At 51.4% G+C, this 20,211-nt stretch overlaps 3 protein-coding genes across 5 annotated transcripts; 2 read left to right on the top strand and 1 right to left on the bottom strand.

Annotated features, from left to right (window-relative positions):
• Positions 1–6,631: 6,631 nt before the first annotated feature.
• On the top strand, positions 6,632–11,126 carry MFRP (membrane frizzled-related protein; the record flags this gene model as incomplete). 2 transcript variants are annotated; one of them, XM_080930771.1, is made up of 13 exons in its annotated part: positions 6,632–6,685; positions 6,770–6,872; positions 6,965–7,078; positions 7,180–7,344; positions 7,469–7,682; positions 7,902–8,032; positions 8,127–8,252; positions 8,380–8,456; positions 9,249–9,397; positions 9,782–9,930; positions 10,040–10,150; positions 10,691–10,818; positions 10,902–11,126. In XM_080930771.1, 13 exons carry the CDS (start codon positions 6,632–6,634, stop codon positions 11,124–11,126), a joined length of 1,746 nt encoding a protein of 581 aa, XP_080786897.1. The 2 variants fall into 2 exon arrangements, with proteins under 2 accessions (XP_080786897.1, XP_080786898.1); XM_080930772.1 differs by having other exon boundaries at positions 9,782–9,912.
• Positions 11,127–11,945: 819 nt separating this feature from the next.
• On the top strand, positions 11,946–13,752 carry C1QTNF5 (C1q and TNF related 5). 2 transcript variants are annotated; one of them, XM_080930237.1, is made up of 3 exons: positions 11,946–12,047; positions 12,295–12,559; positions 12,897–13,752. In XM_080930237.1, the coding sequence occupies exons 2-3, from the start codon at positions 12,346–12,348 to the stop codon at positions 13,412–13,414; spliced, it is 732 nt and encodes a 243-aa protein (XP_080786363.1). In that variant the 5' UTR covers positions 11,946–12,047; positions 12,295–12,345; the 3' UTR covers positions 13,415–13,752. The 2 variants fall into 2 exon arrangements, with proteins under 2 accessions (XP_080786363.1, XP_080786362.1); XM_080930236.1 differs by having other exon boundaries at positions 11,971–12,069.
• Positions 13,753–15,489: 1,737 nt separating this feature from the next.
• Positions 15,490–18,037, bottom strand: RNF26 (ring finger protein 26). The gene has a single exon (XM_080929693.1). It carries the CDS (start codon positions 17,536–17,538, stop codon positions 16,261–16,263), a length of 1,278 nt encoding a protein of 425 aa, XP_080785819.1. The 5' UTR covers positions 17,539–18,037; the 3' UTR covers positions 15,490–16,260.
• Positions 18,038–20,211: the final 2,174 nt, after the last annotated feature.

Here is a 20,211-nt window from a genome sequence, read left to right on the forward strand (position 1 = left end):
CTTGATTTCACCCTGACATTAGACAAGAAAAACTCCATGCTGTCCCAAGAGCCAAGCTATTCAACACAAAGGCATTTTGCACACCCCATAGGTGAGCCTGGCTTATGCCCTCAGAACCTGGAGTGATTGAGTGTCCCAGGACAACACACCCGAGAAAAGAGACTGAGTTTACCTGGCCTGATACCCTTCTCTAGGGAAGACCTGTGAACGTTAGCCCAAGGGCTGGTGTACGCTTGTTTACTATGTAAGCAAGAGTAGAATGTCTAGTGTACAGTGGAGCCTTGTACAGAATAAATAGTAGCTTTGAGAAGGAAACTCGTGTGACAGTCTTGATTTGGGCAGGGCTTGAATCCAGGAAGTGTTCCCAACATAGGACCACACAGTTCACTGCTTCTGCCATTAATGCTGAATCCTAGAAGCTTACCCACTTGTTCAACTCCCTTAAATTTTATTTTAGATGCCATATTCCACATCTGGATTCACAGGTTTCGTTTGTCCATGTCTTTTACTCTTTTAGCCAAAATGTTGAGAGAATGAGGCACATCACACTTGCAGACTGCAGCAGCATCTTCCACAGACATTAGCATACCAAGGGCACAGTCTGAACACCTGAGGAAGCAACGCCTGGCCGTAGCTCAGACCATCAGGGTTTTTCTCCTACCTGGCTCTAGTGCCATAGACATAAAACAGCAAAGTCTTGCCTAGCCATTCTTATAGTAGTGCAAATACCTGCTGTCACTTGGGGCCTTTGTGCGCTCCTGGGTGGCCCACCTTATGAAGGAAGACCGCTTTCTAAGCTGGGAAATTCATAGGAGTGAGAAAGTAAGGTAACTTATTATTCTAGACAAGATCTCATATAGTCCAGGTGGCCCTCGATCTGGCTAAGGCCTAGGATGTGCCAAGCCCGAGTCTCCAGCTTCTTCTGCAGGGGCTGGGATTCCAGTTTAGACCCGTGTGCTTCCATTCCATTTTAGTTGGTACTTGAGATGGAACCCAGGGCATCTGATATGCTGGGCTGGAGCTCCACCCAGCAAACTACACTTGTAGCATGACAAAGATTTAAACCTTGCGATTTATTTCTGAGGGATGTGGACTCTCCCTACTCACTAGGAATGGCGGGACCGAGGATGAGAAAGCTGGTGGCTTCTCCCAGTCAGCTACATATAAACAATATTCTCTCCTAAATAGAAACTGGCTCTCTGCCAAGTTGAAGGTGCCTTGTCTTTTCAGTTGTGGTAGAAGCCACCCTGTGCACTCCGTTCTCCAGAGAACAAACAGTAACAAATTAGGGACTCAAGTCAACCCTTTGCCCTTCCTAGCAGCTTTCCTTTCTCCACTTAGCCTGTGGCTCCATCTCATCCCCATGGAAACAGTCCCTAGCACTGCACCAAAACCCAAACACAAGCAGGTCTGTCACAGGCGTTTGTGATCTGCTTCGCCTCCTAGCAACTTGGATTATTTCGACTGTTCTTAGCTGGTGTTCCTGCAGGCCCTCGCTAAGAGGTTTGCTGCCTTTGCAGTTGACCTTGAACAAGAGCCTCCCCCTCTGCAGGCCTCCATGGCCTCATCAAACCAAAAGGCTCTCTCTGTTCATGTCCTCCAAACACACATTTGAATTGGGACTTACACACCCATGGTTCGATGGCCCGGCTTATAGTTTGTTGTTTTTTTTACATGTGTTCTAAGAGGATAGCATGTGCACACCATGACCTGGACGGAACTTTTGAGAGTCAATTTTCTCCTCCACCATTTTCAAGGATGATACGTGAGTCCTGGGTTTTGTAGCAAATTCCTTTACCAACGCAATAACAAATTCAGCAGCTGGGGAGGTGACTCAGTGGTTATCACTGGCTCTCCCAGAGGACCCAGGTTCAATTCCCAGTACCTACATGGCAGCTCACAACTGTCTGTAACTCCAAGATCTGACCCCCTCACACAGACATGCAGACAGAACAGCAGTGCACATAAAAAATAAAATTAAAAAAAATTGCAGGGACAGACCTTGTGTTGGGGATTTGGTACAGTACTTACTAGCCATCTCTCCAGCCTCAGAATTAACTTTTAATTGATCGATCCGCAGCCCAATCCATATTTTTTGAATGTTTAGGCTTGGACCTTTAGAGGCCACCTTGTCCCTACTGTCGTTTTGACAATGAGGGTTCAGGGCCTGTCAAAGGCCACACAATCTGGCTGTGGCCAAAGCAGGGTGGATCTCACCCAGTTCTTGCTCCATCTGAGGCAGTTTTGGCTGAATTGGTGACAGCATTTGGCGAGACTCTTGGCAGAATTCTCCTACTTCATTAGGAAGTAAACTGAGTTTGCTTATGGCTAGAGAGGCTCACAATGGAGACCTAAAAGCGCACACTGCACAAGTCAACTTGAGTTCAGTCCTCCCAGTGGAGAGTTCTGGTTCCTGGAACTTGACCTGCGACTTCCACGCTAACAAACTGCATGTCTACTCATACACAGAGGCACATAGTCTTTTACTAGATAACATTACTACCTAATTGTGCATTATTGGAGAATAATGCAATCTTTTATTAGAACTGGGTTGGCGGGCTGGAGAGATGGTTCAGTGGTTAAGAGCACTGACTATTCTTCCACAGGTCCTGAGTTCAATTCCCAGCAACCACATGGTGGCTCACAACCATCTGTAATGAGATCTGATGCCCTCTTCTGGTGTGTCTGAAGACAGTGACAATGTACTTATATGCATGAAATAAATAAATACTTCTTTAAAAAAGAAAGAAAGTAAGTAAGAAAGAAAGAACTGGGTTGGCAAGATAGCTCAGCAAGTCAAGGACCCTTGCCACCAAGCCTAGCAACTTAAATTCAATCCCCGGAACCCTCATGATGGGAGAAGAGGCTCTCTTGGCCTCCATAGGCATGGGCACACAAATGGTACCTTCATACACACATGTACATAAATAAAAGATCATGTCTCAAAAAAAAAGTTAACAAGAGGAAGCACAGGTTACTGAGATAGTACTGTCCTGGGTAGACTACATGGCTTGCCTACAGGACCTTAGGGATTTTATTTTTCATTTAACGTATTCTGTCTCTCTCTCTCTCTCTCTCTCTCTCTCTCTCTCTCTCTCTCTCTCTCTCTCTCTCTCTCTCTCTTCCCATGCCCACCCCTCTCTTTCCCCTCTCTCTAAGATTTATTTATTTATTTTATATATATGAGTACACTGTAGCTGTCTTCAGACACACCAGAAGAGGTCATCAAATCCCATCACAGATGGTTATGAGCCACTATGTGGTTGCTGGAATTTGAACTCAGGACCTTTGGTAGAGCAGTCCATCCTCTTAACTGCTGAGCCATCTCTCCAGCCTAGGGATGATTTTTCTAATGGTCTTCATGCCTCTGGTGTCAATGCTGTGCTCCCACCTAGGCCCTAGACTGGCCAGATTATCTGGCCCATCTACTTCAACAGAATAAGAAACCTACTCCAGTAGAATAAGAAACAAGTCACTGAGCCTGTTTATAGAGCCAGGTTCAAGTCCCCTGGCTGCCAGAAGGCTCCGTATCTTACTGAAGTTGGACTTCACTGAGCCTAACAGGTGAATTTGAAGATGTGATAACCTGAGACATGGCTCATGATGTGTTTATAAAAAGATAAGTGGGGGGGGATATGTTCTATGGAGGTGTGGTGAGGTGTGGGGGAGGGGTGTCTCTGCAGGCCCATGCTGGGGCATCCCTTCTCCTTGAGGGACCAGTCACATGACAGTATACTATAGAATGGAGGTTATTTAGGGCATGGGGTGGGGGCAGGAATTAGGAGGTAATAGAGGCAGAGAAAGACAGAAAGAGAGTAGAGAAGTAGAGGAGTAGAGGCTGGGGGGAAAATGGGGAGAGAGTGGGAGTAGGAAGGTAAGAGCAAGAGTGGAGGAGCAAGAGAGGAGTGGGAGTAAGCAGCCCCTTTTATAGTGTCAGCCATACCTGGCTGTTGCCAGCTAACTGTGGGGCAGAGCTTAGACAGAATGCTAACAGCTCATCGCTGATGGCTGTGGCGTCAGTCACAGTCCTCTAGACAAGTGATGGTCCTATACAGAGAGGGCTCCACTGTGCTGTCCTACACCCCACCAAGTCATGATCATAATAAATTCTATCCAATCTGAGTTGGGGTGGAGATGCCAAGGAGCCTCTGAGCCCCACTTTGGAACTCCTGCTAAGTCCTTTGCTACTAGGATGAGTGACTACTCCACCAGCCTACTTCATCACCCAGCCAAGTACCTGCAGACTCCAGCAAATAATCACACCAAGAGGCTCAGCCTGCCCCTCCCAAATCACCACAGACCAGTGTAGGGCAGTCCATAGGTTCTATTCTAGTTCAGTCTCTCTCTCTCTCTCTCTCTCTCTCTCTCTCTCTCTCTCTCTCTCTCTCTCTCTCTCTCTTCTCTTCTCTCTCTTCTCTCTCTTCTCTCTTTCTCCTTTTCTCTCTCTTTTCTTTCCTCACTTTTGAGACAGGGTTTCTCTATGTAGCCTTGGCTGTCCTGGAACTCACTCTATAGACCAGGCTAGCCCCAAACTCAGAGATCTGCCTTCTCTACCTCTCAAGTGCTGGGATTAAAGGTGTGCACCACAATGCTTTAGGTATTGCGAACTCTTCTCATGGGTTTAAATGCTCCAAGGAACCAATACTGTAATCAGTAATCCAGTGTAATCCAATCAGAATGGGCAAAGACTTATGCCCAAAGGATGCCTGTCACAGCCCCTTCAAGACTGGTTTCCCTAAAGACCAGGGCGGCTGGGCTCCATGTTTAGAGACCAGGAAGAAGCAGCCAGGCCTCCGAGAGGGCAGATGGAGAACTTGCCCTCTTTCCTGAGGGCAGCTGTGTGACTTTGGGAAAGTTACTTAACATCTCAGAACCTGAATACCACCTTTTGTAAAATGGCTACTTCATTGGTTTATGTATAAAAGGAGAGAACAATGTGTAAGACCTCTTGCCCAGGGCCTAAAGCATTATAGATATTCTACAGGTAGTAGCTGAATATGAAGTTCTCTCCAGACTCTCAGCCCTGCCTAGTACTGTGCCTTTATCCCTGGAACAGCTGTGTCAGACTAGGACATGCAGGACATCCTTTCTACACCATGACAGCAACCAAGACCAACAACCAGACTCCACAGCTGACCAGACCACAACAACAGGCATCCTCTGCCAGCTGTCTTCCCTCCTGCAGGCTTGGGGACCCAGAGGTGGAGACTAAAGGTAATAGAGGTCTTTCTCACCCATGTGTGAAGACTCCCTGCCAACCCCAGGGAGGCTGAGGTAAGAGAATGGGCTCCAAGGTTAAGGCTAGCTTCAACAGTTCAGTTCGAGGCCCTGTCTCCAAACAAAACAACAAAAGATAGACTGGGGGTAGGGGCATACCTGTCAGTAGTGTGCAAACCTAGCACGCCCAGAGGGTCCAACGGTGTGAGCTCCATGGTGCTCACACAGTACTGAGGAATAGAGACAGGAGTCTCAGAAGCTCTAGAGCCTATGAAGGAAATGGCTTAGTGGGTGAAAGGCACTTGCTATTTGGATGTGGAACACTCACAGAAACAGTGATTGCCAGTCAGACAGAGTAGCCCCATCTGTGATGCCTGGAGTAGGCCAGTTGACTGAACAAGCAAAAGCAAGCAAGCTCTGAGTTCAAGTGAGAGACCTTGATATATAATCTTGATATATAATCATATATATATACATGTGATACATACATATTATGTATATATAATGACAAAAAATGTTCAAGGTCATCCTTGCCTACATGAAGAGTCTGAAGCTAACCGAAGCAATATGAAACCATCTTGGACTGGAGAGATGGCTCAGTGGTTAAGAGCACCGACTGCTCTTCCAGAGGTCCTGAGTTCAATTCTCAGCACCCACATGGTGGCTCACAACCATCTGTAATGACATATGATGTCCTCTTCTGGTGTGTCTGAGGACAGCTACAGTGTACTTATATACATGAAATAAAAAACAAATACAAAAAAGGAACCATCTCATAGAAGAAGGAGGAGGAGGAGGAGAAAGAAGAGAAGAAGAGGAAAAAAAGAAGGAAGGAAGGAGAAAAGAAAAAGCTAATAACTTTGGGGAGTGGTGGACTGCTGACCTTATGACCCTTAGAAAGCAGCCCCCCTCTATCTCAGCACTTGCTCCCTCTGTCTGTTCACCTGAGGCTCCAAGGCCTGCACTTCAGTCATAGTCTCCAAGCTCAGCTCCCCAGGAACTCCCACCATACCTTGAGTGAGGAGGAGGGCATAGTGACCCCAGCCCCCTAACCACATCCCACAGAGCACCCAACTTTCTCTGCTGGTGTTTGCAGCCACTGCCTGTGCCTTTAAGAACTGCTACTCGGTGCCAGGGTCTTGACCTCAGCATCCTCAGCTGAGTTGGATTAAGGACCATTTCATGCCTTTTGTGAATTCCTTCTCGCATCAGCTCCCTCCCCCACACGGAGCCATAGTAGCCTGGGGCTCCAACCATTCTGCCAAAGGCAACCAGAGAAGCAGTGTCTCCTGACAGCCTGGTCCCTCAGGGGTAAAGGTCGCTTCTTTGATTGGTGGCTTGTGACCAGGGAGAGGACCCTCGGGGGTCTTGGGCTATCGCAGGATCTCCGGAAAACCATGCAGAATTTTAAGCCATGAAGGACTATGCTGATGTCATCCTCTGTCCAGAGGCAACTGAGTTGAGCAAGGTAAGGCCGACATGGAAGCAAACTCCCTGATGTCCCTAGTGAACCTGCATGTCCTAGCCCATAAGGCCCTGCCTTCCATTCCAGACAGAGTTCTGCAATCCTGCTTTCGACCCAGAAGCGGGGCCTTCTTGCTCTCCACCAGCGTTACAGAAAAATGTCAGCAGTAGCCTCCAAGCTCCCTGGCATGGTAACCATCAGAGAGAACCCAGGAACTAAGGTGGTGTGAGGGATGTCCCACACAGGGGTGCTTCTCAAAAGCCCACTGTGTCCTCTCTGTAGCCCAGCGTCTCCGGGGACTACAACCAGACTGCCACTTCTCCTGGCTCTGCATCCTGCTGCTCAGTGGCCTGCTGCTCCTGCTGCTGGGGCTACTGGTGGCTGTCATCCTGGCTCGTAAGTAGCTGGAAGGGCTTTACATGAAGTGTCCATGAGCCATTCTGCCAGTCCCCAGCAACCTGCTCTTCTAAACGACACTCCTCTATGCCTGCCTCCAGAGTTGCAGGCTACATCTCTCCCCAGGACTACCAAGAACCCACTGCCCACCGGAGGCCTCACCACTATGAGTGTCATTCCCAGCACCACCCCTAACACCCACACTACCACCACCTCAACCATTACAGGGCAGCAGGAGGCAGCCATAAACCCTACACACCAGACCAGTAAGTCCTAAGGGCACTCTCTGGAGAAGACCCAAGATGGCGTTGGGGGGTGGAAAGGGAATCTTGCAGGTGGGGGAAGACCTGTCTCCTATTGACCTCTGAACTCTCACTCCATCCCCCGTAGTGTGCGGAGGCCTCCTGCATGGTCCCAGTGGGTTCTTCAGCAGTCCCAACTACCCAGACCTTTACCCGCCGCACAGCCATTGTGTCTGGCATATCCAGGTAGCCACTGGTCAGACAATACAACTCAAGATTCAAGCGCTCAGCATAGAAAGTGTGCTCACCTGTCTTTTTGATCGCTTGGAAATTATCCCAGAGCCTGCAGGCCCTCTCCTCAGGTAGGTCCCCCTGCTTCCAGGGGACCCCACATGCCTGAAAGGCAGAGACACTGGGAACTCAAGCAAAAATCTGAACTAGAAGAAAATTTACAAAACTGACTTCTGACCCCTCCCCTGCCAGCACCTTGCTTTGTGGCCTAAGGAAACTCACTTCCCTTCTCTGGTCTGTTTCTTACCTGAGTTCAGAGCCTCCATCACCCCTACCTGGCTTTCTTACAGGGTGTGTGGTAAAACACCTCCTGCCACATTAAACACCAATACCAGCCACCTCCGTGTGTCCTTTGTCTCTGATAATGATGTGGAAGGGTCTGGTTTCCAGGCCTGGTACCAAGCGGTGGCCCCTGGACATTGTAAGTGACTTCCCTCCATGTCCCCAGCCACCTCTCCTTCAGCTATGGAAACTCTGGGGGATTCTGACTCCAGATGGTCCTTGCCCTTCTCCAGGGAGCTGTGCCCACAATGAGTTCCACTGTGACCTGCTCCTCTGTCTGAAGCATGACTCTGTATGTGACGGTATTAATGACTGTGCTGATGGCAGTGACGAGACAAACTGCAGTGCCAAGACACTGGGTACGGGCTCAGCGAGGGACAGGGCAGGCACATCTTCAGGCTTCTGTCCCAGGTTCAGGCTGGCATCCCCTGCACTGACCCAGAATTTTCTTCCCAACCACTCATGAGCCACTTGGCTTCTCTACAGGGTGTGGAGGGAACCTGACTGAGCTCTCTGGGGTGTTCTCTACCCCAAACTACCCACAGCACTACCCACACCAACAGGTAAATGCAGTACCCTCAGGATGGTGTAAAACTCATGAGACCAGAGTAGCTAGGTCTTATAAGTGGGAAGTCTGCCTGGGGATACACTTGATAAAATGAGCTTATGCAGACCAGGAGATACTGTTTAGCACCAACTGTATGCCAGACATGTCCAGGCTAGGTAAACACATTTATTTCCGAGACCAGACAATTCAAAAAAGCATTTATTTTATGGATAAACAATGTCACACCCTATAGTCCATGCTGATCTTGGCACTGGTGAGAATCCTTCTGCCCCGGCCTCCTGTGTGCTTGGATTATAAGTATGAGCCACCATGCCAAGCCTGGGTCTTTGTTTTGAGACATGATCTTACTATGTGGCCGTGGCTAGCCTGGAACTAAAAGGTGTGCACCCCCACCCCTGCACCGGCACCCCTACCCCACATCTGCTGGGGGGTTTTTGTTTTTGTCCACGCTGAGAATCAACCCCAGGGTCATACAAGTTCTTTACCATTAAGCTATACGCCTGGTCCTTGGCTTCTTGAATCAGTCTCTGTATGTCGATCAGGAGGCCGCGATGGGCCTTGACACACAGCCTGCCTTGGACTCTGTCTTCCAAGCACTGTGATTACAGGTGTACGGCGCCATGACTGATGGACATTTCCTATTTTAAGAGGCACCAGTGCTAGAAGTGAGGTGGACAACAGCCACTCACATCTTGCCTGGTCTGCTCTGGGCAAAGTAGCCCCCTGCATGTCCAGGCTGGGGCAGGGGAAGGTCCCCATGAGTTACGTCACATCTGCCCTCCCCCAGCTTTGCACCTGGTACATTGAAGTACCTGTGGGATACAGGATAAGACTCGAGTTCCACAACTTCAGCCTGGAAGCGCAGGCTGAGTGCAAGTTTGACTACGTGGAGGTCTATGAGGCCAGCAATTCAGGAACCTTCAGCTTCCTGGGCAGGTACGAATTGGGGCAAGAGTGGTGGGCAACCCATCCCCCATCTGGCAGGCCAGGATCCATATGCTAGGCTCAAGGGGTATAATACCCAGCTTCGCAGTCTTCATCTACTCTATAGAGATCTCTCATTGGCATCCTGAGACAGCAGCGCTTCCACTTATGCAGTTGCCTGGCCCCACTCTTCCCCCTCCAAGGCCTTTGCCTTCCCTGTCTTCCCCGACTCTCCCCATCCCAAAGTGGCTCAACTTGAAGAAGTCATCTCATATGTCTTGAAACAAATAGCATGAGTCCCTAGACCCTAAGCTCCATGACTCGGCAACCTTGGGTCCTACGGCCCCTGGCATAGCCAAGGGCTCTGTGCCCAGGATAACTTTCTTCCCCCGGCAGGTTCTGTGGAGCAGAGCCGCCACCCCACCTCATCTCCTCACAGCACCAGCTGGTAGTAATCTTCAAGACTGACCTTGGCATCAGCAGCGGGGGCTTTTTAGCCACCTACCAAGTCACCAATGCTACAGAGAGTGGGTGCCCCTGGGCAGGTGGGTGTGGGCAACAGCTGGTCCTCCAAGGGACATTAAAGGGTACCCTGGAGGGCAGTAGGTACAGGCATGCATGCCCCTGTACCCACAGACCTTTGTGGGCCCAGAGAGTTCTGCCAGAGTGGAGGATATAGAGATCTGCAATGGATGTGTGACTTATGGAAAGACTGTGCAAATGACAGCAGTGACAACTGCAACCGCCACTTGTCCCCACAACCAGGTAAGGAAAGGAGCCTTACTCTGAGCAAGTCCCGCCAGTCAGAACAGGCAGGGTTCCCTACCACACTTTCTTCAACTCCCCTTCCCTTCCCCTTGATATTTCATGGCTGGGTGTCTCTCTTCCTCATCCTGTGACTACTTCAAGGAGTCTTGATGGGACTCTTGGCTGGTGGTGGCATTGTACACTGGTGTCATCTGGGAGGGGCACAGAAATGTAGGAGTCAATGGTAGGAGCTTTGAGACTTAATCTACTTTGGCACTCAGAGCCCCTCTCCACAGCTTACTTCACAGACTACAAGACAGAAGTGGTCCCAAGTGGTCCCAAGTTGGGTGCTCCACATTCCCTAAGATCAGAGGGGCCTACATGATACACAGGCTGGCAAATAGCCTCTGGAAAGCAGCAGGGCTCCTTGGAGTGTGTGAAGCCGTTTTCTGTGGTTGCCTCTTGAGAGACTCAAAACACAAGTGCATCTTAAACATGTGGAAACAATGGCCAGGCAGTGTCTTATCCGCCACAGTGACTCAACCCTCCCCGCTACAGACCTGACCTGTGAACCTGTTCAGGTGGAGATGTGCCTTGGACTGAGCTACAATGCCACAGCCTTCCCTAACATCTGGGTGGGCCTGGCCACGCAGACGGAGGTGACAGACATCCTCAGAGGCTACAAGGTGCTGGGACAGAGAGGAGGGAGGTCATAGGAAGGGTGGGCACGTGGAGACTAGGCACCTGATGGCTGTCTTTCCTCCGACAGAGTCTGACAACTCTACCCTGCTACCAGACTTTCCGGAGGTTCCTTTGTGGGCTGCTTGTACCTCGATGCACCTCACTGGGCACTATCCTACCCCCTTGCCGTTCTGTATGCCAGGAGGCAGAACAGCAGTGCCAGTCTAGCCTGGCATTACTGGGCACCCCCTGGCCTTTCAACTGCAACAGGCTGCCTGTGGCAGCTAGCCTGGAAGCTTGCTCCCAGCCCTGACCTGAAGCCAGCCCCCACCCTCTGTCTGCCCTTCCTCCTCTACCTATATGGGTGGGCAGGACAGACAAAAGACAAGGGCAAGGGTGGTCTGGACATGGGACTCTGCCCATCCTCTCTGGAGCTTCTCAGAGAGGAAAAGGACCAGTTCCAAATCTGATCCTGCCCAGGACTAACGGGACCATCCCATCTTTCCTCTACCTTCCTGGAGCTTTTATTTGCCAAGATCGCCCTGGGCAGTGCCAGGCCCCACACTGTGCCATTGGACAGCCTAGCAGGCTTCCTATCCAAGTCTAACCCTGATTCCTTGTCGTCTGCCTTTCCCCTTTCCATTTAAGTTCACAGTCACCTGACCATCAAGCTTTTTCATTTAGTCAACAAAACTGGGTGCCGGCTGGTGTGCTGCGACCCTAAGCTGGAGGTCCAACTGTCTCTCTCCTTTTGGAATTCTTTACCCTGGGACCCCCTACTAATCCAGTTCTCCACCCCTGCCCCACCCCCACACATTAGTTTTGACTTTGGACTCCATCATTATCCCATTCCTTCCTCCCTCCCTCCCGCTCCTGGGAACTGGAGCCCCAAGTATCTGTCTCACAGTTCAGCCTTTCTGTAATGTAGGCTCAAGTCTCTCCTCCTCCTCCTTTCTCCACACCCCCTACACTCCCACAACTTTGGCCGGCCGCCGGGCGACACCACGAGTTATTTCTCTGCTATTTCCCAGCCCCGCAGTTCTTGGCCTCTGAACAACTGGTTTCCTCTAGGAGTCTGGGAGGAGCGCTGTGGAGCCAGAGCAACCAGAAGCTAGGAGTCAGTCAGCAAGGGCAGGGGCTGCCTGGTTGGGGTAGGAGTGGGAGCAGGGCCAGCAGGAGGGTTTGAGGAAGTCATTCAAAGCGAGCAGCTGGGAGCGCTGGGGAACCGGGAGGGGTGAGTTTGGAAGAGAACGAGGGTAAGTGGGGGAGGGGACTGTGGGAAAGCCTGGGCGCCAGCTAGGGGCTGGAGGAGGGCTTATCTCTCCTTTCCCAGTTTTGGCTTAGGGCACCCTCATCTTCATCCCATCACACTGTGCTCAACCCCAATGGCATCTTTGTAGGGCGGGGACCTACTGGGTTCCACCTGGGTGGGGCGCGTGGTTGGTCCTAAGAGTCTTGGTTCCAACTCTGGTCCTGCCCAGCCTACAGACTTCAAGAGACGATCCTGGCGTCTGAGCCTCCTGGTCACCACCATGAGGCCACTTCTTGCCCTGCTGCTTCTGGGCCTGGTATCAGGTTCTCCTCCTCTGGACGACAACAAGATCCCCAGCCTGTGTCCCGGGCAGCCCGGCCTTCCAGGCACACCAGGCCACCATGGCAGCCAAGGCCTGCCTGGCCGTGACGGCCGTGACGGCCGCGACGGTGCACCCGGAGCTCCGGGAGAGAAAGGCGAGGGCGGGAGACCGGGTAAGAAGTCATTTTCGTTGCAGTGCATGGGTACATCCTAGTGAGCACAGCAACTTCTCTGGTGGATCCTTTGAGGGTCAAGGGTCCCGCCAGGGGGCGCTACTCTCCCTCCATTCCAGTCGGAGTGGGGCGAGGTGGGCCGCGGGTGGGGGGGGGGGGTGAGTCAGCCCCAGGGAATCAGAAACCCTGATCCCTCTACTCAGCACTTCAGATCTGCCCCCAGCAGGAGGTAATATAATAGCCAGGAAGGCTGGGAGGCTTAGGGATGCTTAATAGTCACCCTTCTGCACTCCTGCTGCGGCTCCTAATTTTTCCTTTCCCACTCCATTCCCTGCAGGACTACCTGGGCCACGTGGGGAGCCCGGGCCGCGTGGAGAGGCAGGCCCCGTGGGGGCTATCGGGCCTGCGGGGGAGTGCTCTGTGCCCCCGCGATCAGCCTTCAGTGCCAAGCGATCAGAGAGCCGGGTACCTCCGCCAGCCGACACACCCCTACCCTTTGACCGTGTGCTGCTCAATGAGCAGGGACATTACGATGCCACTACTGGCAAGTTCACCTGCCAAGTGCCTGGTGTTTACTACTTTGCCGTCCACGCTACTGTCTACCGGGCCAGCTTGCAGTTTGATCTTGTCAAAAATGGCCAGTCCATAGCTTCTTTCTTCCAGTTTTTTGGGGGGTGGCCCAAGCCAGCCTCACTCTCAGGGGGTGCGATGGTAAGGCTAGAACCTGAGGACCAGGTGTGGGTGCAGGTGGGCGTGGGTGATTACATTGGCATCTATGCCAGCATCAAGACAGACAGTACCTTCTCTGGATTTCTCGTCTATTCTGACTGGCACAGTTCCCCAGTCTTCGCTTAAAATACAGTGAACCCGGAGCTGGCACTTGCTAGTGGAGGGTGTGACACTGACCAGCACATACCAGGAGGGCTGGCCCCCTGGAATGTTGTGAATGACTAGGAAGAGAGGGAGCCACCTCTGGTCCCACTCCTGGCAATGAATGGAGACAGAGGCTGTCTGAGATCAAGACAGACAGTGTGGGGCAGTGGCTGGGTTTCTGCCCAGGACTTTAGAATGCAGTGGGCTGGCAGCTGTGGGTTCCTGGCCCAGGACTCCAAGGTGGGATGCTCCTTTCCTAGTCCTGTGCCCCCTCTAGGTCCTTGACTCCATCTCTCCGGCTTCCAGGGCAGAGCTTTTTCTCAGAGGTCACTTAATAAACCTAAAATCCTCCCACTGGTTTCTCCCTTTCTTCTGAGATGCACAGCAGGAGGGCTCCTGGGTGGGATGGGGCCATGACACAGATATACAATCAAGCAGACCTAGAATAATTGGCTCCACAGAACTGCCACGTAGATGTGTAGATGGTGAACCCTTGCCTGACCAGGGGTTAACTTCTGATTTCGGGCTATTGCCACTCAGAGAAAGAAACACATTTTTTTTTTTTAATTCAAAGATGCCAAACCAAGTGGGAACAGCCACTGTCTGGTCTAACAAAGAACCGGGACTTTTAATCATGGCTGCCCTGGCTGCACACCATATAGTGATAAAGATCCTGCTTTCTTAGATACCTAGAAAGCTATAGCTGTCACCCCACCCAGAGATAAGTAGTTCCTGAGATGACCACAAGGGGGTGCCCAAGCTCCACAGTGCGACAACGATTTAAGGTCTAGGCTTCCAAGGGGTTAGGGGAAAGGATAGTAAGGTCTGCAGAAAGAATTCCAGATGGGAGTAAAAGGAGGTCCTTGGCCCAAGCTTAGGAAGTTTATCTTCTCTAATAAAATGTTTATCCTCCACACTAAACGCAGACTGGAAGGAGCCAGGCTTCCCCCTACTCAACTCCCTGGGGGGAGGCAAGCCCTGCCACAGGCCTCCAAAATCTCCACTGTGCGGGGCACAGCGTGGGTGGGCCAAGCCATTAAGTTTGAGGCTGACCACAGGCCCCCTGGGGGCTCACCTCTTGTGACACTCAGTTTAACAGGCTCAGATTAATGATAGCAAACACACCCAGATTTGCCAATCCTAATTGCTCAACTTCTCAATGCAAAGTGGAGGGACTTCCTTCAGAACCCGCATCTCCTCCCTCATCCAGAAAACAGCCTCAGACACTGCTTCTAGATGGAACATTAAACCATAGGGGTGATCCCCTAATTTCCTACTGGCAGTGGGAGGGCAACTGTGTGAGGGTTCTCAGCTTCCAGGGTCTTCCAGATAGGCCCATAGACGCTAGCTCACACCTGCAACAAAGGTCCTACACTCCAGCTCATCACAGTACCAGGCCCTGTACCAAGACAAAAAACAAAACCAAGCAGGACATGAGGCATGGTGGCACAGACCTTTACTCCCAGCACTTGGGAGGCAGAGGCTGGTGAGCTTTAAGTTCAAGGTCAGCTTGGTGAATTCCAGGACAGTCAGAGCTACACAGAAAAACCCTGTCTCAGGAAAACAAAAACCAGACAAGTACCAGCCCCTCCAGGAATAAGAGGATAAACTGACCTCCAGGCAGCAGACTCCACTATGTCCTCCTGGAAAGATCAGCACAATGGGAACATAAAAGAATGGGGACAAGTTCACAGTCCTCTCATAAGGACCTAACACAGTATAGAGAAGGCAACTCAGAACCATGGATTGCGGGGCACCTCAAAAGGGCAAGCATTTAAGCAGCCATGCTTGCTGTCGGGCTTTCCTCTCAGCAAAGCCAGCCACACTCTCTCCTCATCCCCATCCCTTAGAGCTTGCAATCGCGATGCTCACTTCTTACTCTAGCCAGTCTCAAACAGACCTGGAAGCAACAGCAGCTGACCACTCGCTGGTACTTGCAAGGACCACACTTAGCGCTGTCAACAGAGCTTTATTCATAGAAACTGGGCAGTCCAACTTACGGGAGCTATGACTCCTGAGGCCTCACCTCTTGTTTGGACCCTAGTGAAAAGTGCTGAATGCCCTCTCCATTGCTGGAGAGAGCCCAGGAGGAATGCTATGTTCCATGGCATGTAGGGAATGAATAGACAGCTGGTTGTTCCTTCTGAGGCTCCCATGGAGCTGAGGTGCCTAAGGGTAAATGGTCCCAAAGCCAGGTGTAGCTGTACCCCTGTACCCAGAGGTAAACTCCTGACCCCAGGTTCTGGTCAGGTTGGGAGTCTTTAAAAGACAATGGCAGGCAGAAGTGGCTCTAAGGGCACCTGCAGGTTTCTACTCCCAGACCCACCAGGGCAGAGGCTCTGGCTGAACATAAAGGTTCAAGATCATTCTAAACCAAAAAAGAAAAAAAAAAAAATAATAATAATCAACATCACTCCAAGGCCCACGAGTTGCCAAAATCCTCAAATGACACTGATGTGGTGTGGCCTAGGGAAAACTCCAACAAAAAAGCCAGAAGCTGAGGAGGATGGCCCTAGAGACAGGCATCTGGTGGGCCCGGGCAGGCGCAGAAGAGCCCACCACAGAGTCTCAGGGCCCTTGCATAGTGACATACTCACCACCCTCAGCATCTCAGGGCCCCACACAGGGTTTAGAGAAAAGTGTTACTCTGTCCCACCCAGACTGGAGTCTTCCAGAGTATTCCAGCTACATGTCCTGGATATATATGGCTTGAGGCTTGGCAGAGTCACCTTCAGGGCAAAGAAGACTCAGGCCAGAACCCAGAGGCAAAATGTTGATGCTGTCCTGGTGTGCAGAGCGCAAAGGATGGGCAGGCAGGGAGGGAGTCTTCAGAGGTAGACATTGAGGGTCTGTAAGATGCTGCGGCGGCAGAGCGGGCAGTTGCGGTGGTAAACAGGGTGGCGCATGAGGATCTCAGTGCAAGCCTGGCACAGGCACAGGTGCCGGCAGGGTAGAAGCAGCACCGTCTTGCTCTGGTCCTGACAAATAACACACTTCTTCCGCTCTTCTTGCTCCTTCAGCAACTTCCACGGGTCTTGCCCAGCTGTAGGCTCCTCCTCGTTGAGTCTGCCTCGGCCTCTGGCAGGTGTTGTTCTGATGACCTCCTCTTCTTCGGCCTCAGGAAGAGTATCCTGTGGCTGGATCCTGGCTGAGAACACCCTCCTGGGGCCACCTTGGGGGGCTCCCGGTGCTCCTCCCCGATTTGGCCAGCTGGCCAGTTGTAGGCTCCAGCTCCAGACTCTGCGCCAAGCCTCTAGACCTAGTGGAAGGCGAGACAGCCGTACAATGTCCTCTCGAAGCCGGTGGTAGGATGGGCGGGCGTGAAGCTCACTGAGGGCCCTGCTGGCCAGCCTCAAGGTCTGCTCTGGGTGCAACACAACCAAGACCACTGCCAGCACACAAGCCAGCAACACCAAACCGGTGAGGTGGAAAAGCACACAGCTGGCCAGGAGGCGGACGGCTGAGGCCAACAGCTCCAGTACTAGTTGGCAGGGCGTCCACAGTAGAATAGCCATGGCCACCGCACTGCTGGAAATGTGAGCAAGGAAAGCAGCCACCACATCTGTCATCCTCCAAAGAGGCCCTGTCACAGCATCCCACAGGGCCAGCACCAGGGAGAAGAAGTTCTGAGTGCCAATGAGGCAGATGTTGACCAAACTGTTGACCACATAGGCCACCAAGCTCATGGCAATAGCACAAATGTCACAGGCCTGGCGCAGCAAAGCATGGCCACTGGAGACCACGTTCAGGAGGCCCCTGTTCAGTAATTCTCGGCTCCTCAGAGCTCCATGAGAGGCCAGGTGCCCCAGGAGCTTTAAGCTCTCCAAGCCTGAGTAGCAGCTATAGAGAAGAGTACACAAGGCCTGTAATCCCCCGAAGGTAAATCGGACCACTGCTTCAACTAAGGCCAGCAAAGAAAGCAGGAATCCTCGACCCAAGTGCAGAAGACTGGTCAATACCGTATGTGGCAGATTGTAGATGAAGGCCAAAAGCCAGGCCAAGGTAGCCAGGAGGGAGGACACGAGCAAGAAGTTGAGATCCAACACCAAGGTCAGCAAGTCCAGCACCAGGCCCACCCCATTCACCACCAAGTAGACAGCCTCCATGATAGGGCTGTGAAGTTCAAGACAAAAGGCTGGCTCCTCAGAGAAGGCGGTGTCAAGGTTGCCAATACTGTGGAGGGTTCAGAGTTAATTTGGAATGGATGTGAACGTCTAACCAAGGGAGAACCAAGGTCTACAGAAGTGGGTTGGAGGGAAGACTTTTACAAGAGGGAAAGGAGTCCCGGTTTGGAAGGCGCGCTGTTCGGGAGCGAAGAGGCGAAACATCTCTAAAGAGACAGGGATCCCGGACCGTAGGAAGTACCTCAGCTTTAGACGCCAGGAGCGGTATACAAAGCCGGGCAACGGGTCTGATCAGGAGAAGACCGTGAAGTATGGGACGGGATCTGGAAGGGCCGGGCCGGGGCCGGGTGGGGGCGACGCAGGCTGGGCGTGGGCTCGCGGTCCAGCCACGCAAGTGCCCCTGTCCCCGCCCGGCCCCTGTCCTCCCGCTCGCGGCGACTGGCACCCAAAGGGAAAGCCGGACAGAAAGTCAGCCGCGGCAGACCCCAAGCGCGGCCTCGACTCCACTGGGCGCCGCCATCTTGTGTGCGAAGGGATGGGACAAGCAGGGGGCGGGACCATAGTCTGTGGCCAATCAGTGAGGGGCAGTGGCAGAAATATCGACAAACCATTGGTGTTTTTAAATGGCGCCTAAAGACAGTTTCCAATGAGAGGCGTGGAAAATATTTATAAAGCCCCTCCTTTTAGAGACGGTGATAGGCCCGTTAGCATGTCGATATAATTTCCCCACCCCCGCCCCGCCCCGCCCCTTAAAGAGCCAGAACCACACTTTAATGAGGCTGCCTTTAAGTGTTGTTGCCCTGAAGTTGCAACTTTACCCTGCTCCGGGTCCTGGCGCGTACGTTCCTTTGAGCTCTTGGCTGGACTCTGGGATAGTACCTCCTCCGCGTCCCGCTCTATCTCATTCATCACTTATTTTTAACATTTATTAAGCACCTACCATGCTTTGGAAATATAACCCTTTTTTAGATTATCGTCTTCTCTCAAGCTATTCACAAGAAGAAAAAAGATTGTTAGGGGAGATCCGTTGTCATTGAGAAAAGGAGCCACAGAATGAAGGAACTCTGCTTTCTACCTTGACCCCTACCAGCCATCATCAAGAGCCTCGGTGTTTTCTACTTACTCAGAGATCTCCCGAGTGACTATTGACTTTGTTAGCCTTGTCAAATTGGCACAGCCTGGAATCATGTGAGAGAAACCTCAGTTTAAGGGATTGCCCGGGGTGGGTTTGGTCTGTAAACTTGTCTATGAGGTATTCTTTTGTTAATCGATAGAGAAGGGTCCAGCCTACTATGGGTAGCAACATTCCCTAGGCGAAGGGGTCCTGGGACTAGGTAAGAAGAACGCTTTCGGAGTGTGAACCAGTAACTGCACCAGCAACCTCCATGGTTGGCCACGGAATGTGACTCCAGGCGCCTGCCTTGACTTTCTGCCCCAGCTTCCCTCAAAGATGTACAGTGACCTGACAATAAGATAAACAAACCCTTTCCTCCCCAAGTTGCTTTTGGTCAATGTGTTTTATCACTGCAACAGAAAGTAAACAGGACACTTATCCTTCCCCTGGTCACTGCTGTTTGTTTTTAAATTTCCTACTTGTTTGGAATTCAAATTCTGTTGCCAACTCTGAACAGTGCATAAGCCCTTTGTTTCCTCCAGGCATCACCCACGAAGGACGTGGGTGCCCTCAGCACTATGTAAATGAGGCTTCGTGGGATACTTGGGAGGTACAGGCAGGAAGGTCAGCTTCAGAGATACTTAGTCCGTTTAAGGAAAGACTTGCTTACTCGAAACCCTGTCTTTTAAAAAATAAGTAAGTAGGGCTGGAGAGATGGGTCGGTCAGTGGTTAAGAGCACTGACTGTTCTTCCAGAAGTCCTGAGTTCAATTCCCACCAACCACATGGTGGCTCACAACCATCTGTAAAGGGATCCGATGCCCTCTTCTGGTGTGTCTGAAGACAGTACGGTGTACTCATATATATAAATAAATAATCTTTAAAAAGAATAAGTAAGTAAATAAATAAAACCTGGCCAGTTAGTGTATCTAGGAGGCAGAGACAGGCAGATTCGTTAATTAGAGGTTAGCCTGGTCTATGTATCAAGTTCCAGGACCAGCACTACATAGAGAATGTCTCAAAAAAGACATGAAAAGAACCAGAGAGATGGCTGAGCAGGTTGTCAGGTCCAAATAGCAGAGCTGTTGACACTGTCTTAGACAGATTCTGGCTAAATAAGCAGGTTGTTACCAGGTAAACAAGCCTAAAGGTTATTTGTTTGTTCTGTTTCTGTTCACCAGGAAGTTCTCTTAACCTTCCCCCAAAGGTCAACTACCTCTGCCAAGGGCACCTAGTTCCAGTTCAACCGTCACTCAGACCCCCATATCCACCTCACGGTCATAGAAAGTCTATATACTCTTCTCCCTGATTGTCCCTCTGCACCCCCCCCCAAAAAACACCGAGAGGTGGCCTTCACAGTTTGATTCCAAATAAATCTCTTTCCGCCCACAGAGCAGTCTAGGTCAGCAGTTTCTCTGTGCCATTGATCATACAGGTGAAAGCACTTCCTGTGGGAAAGCCTGGTGACAGGCTTCCACAGATCCATGCAAATGTGTGCACATTAGAGACCAGAGGAGGGCGTCTGATGGTTTGTTTTTTTTT

The sequence above is a fragment of the Micromys minutus genome (assembly GCF_963924665.1).
Source record: "Micromys minutus genome assembly, chromosome: 16".
NCBI lineage: Eukaryota > Metazoa > Chordata > Mammalia > Rodentia > Muridae > Micromys > Micromys minutus.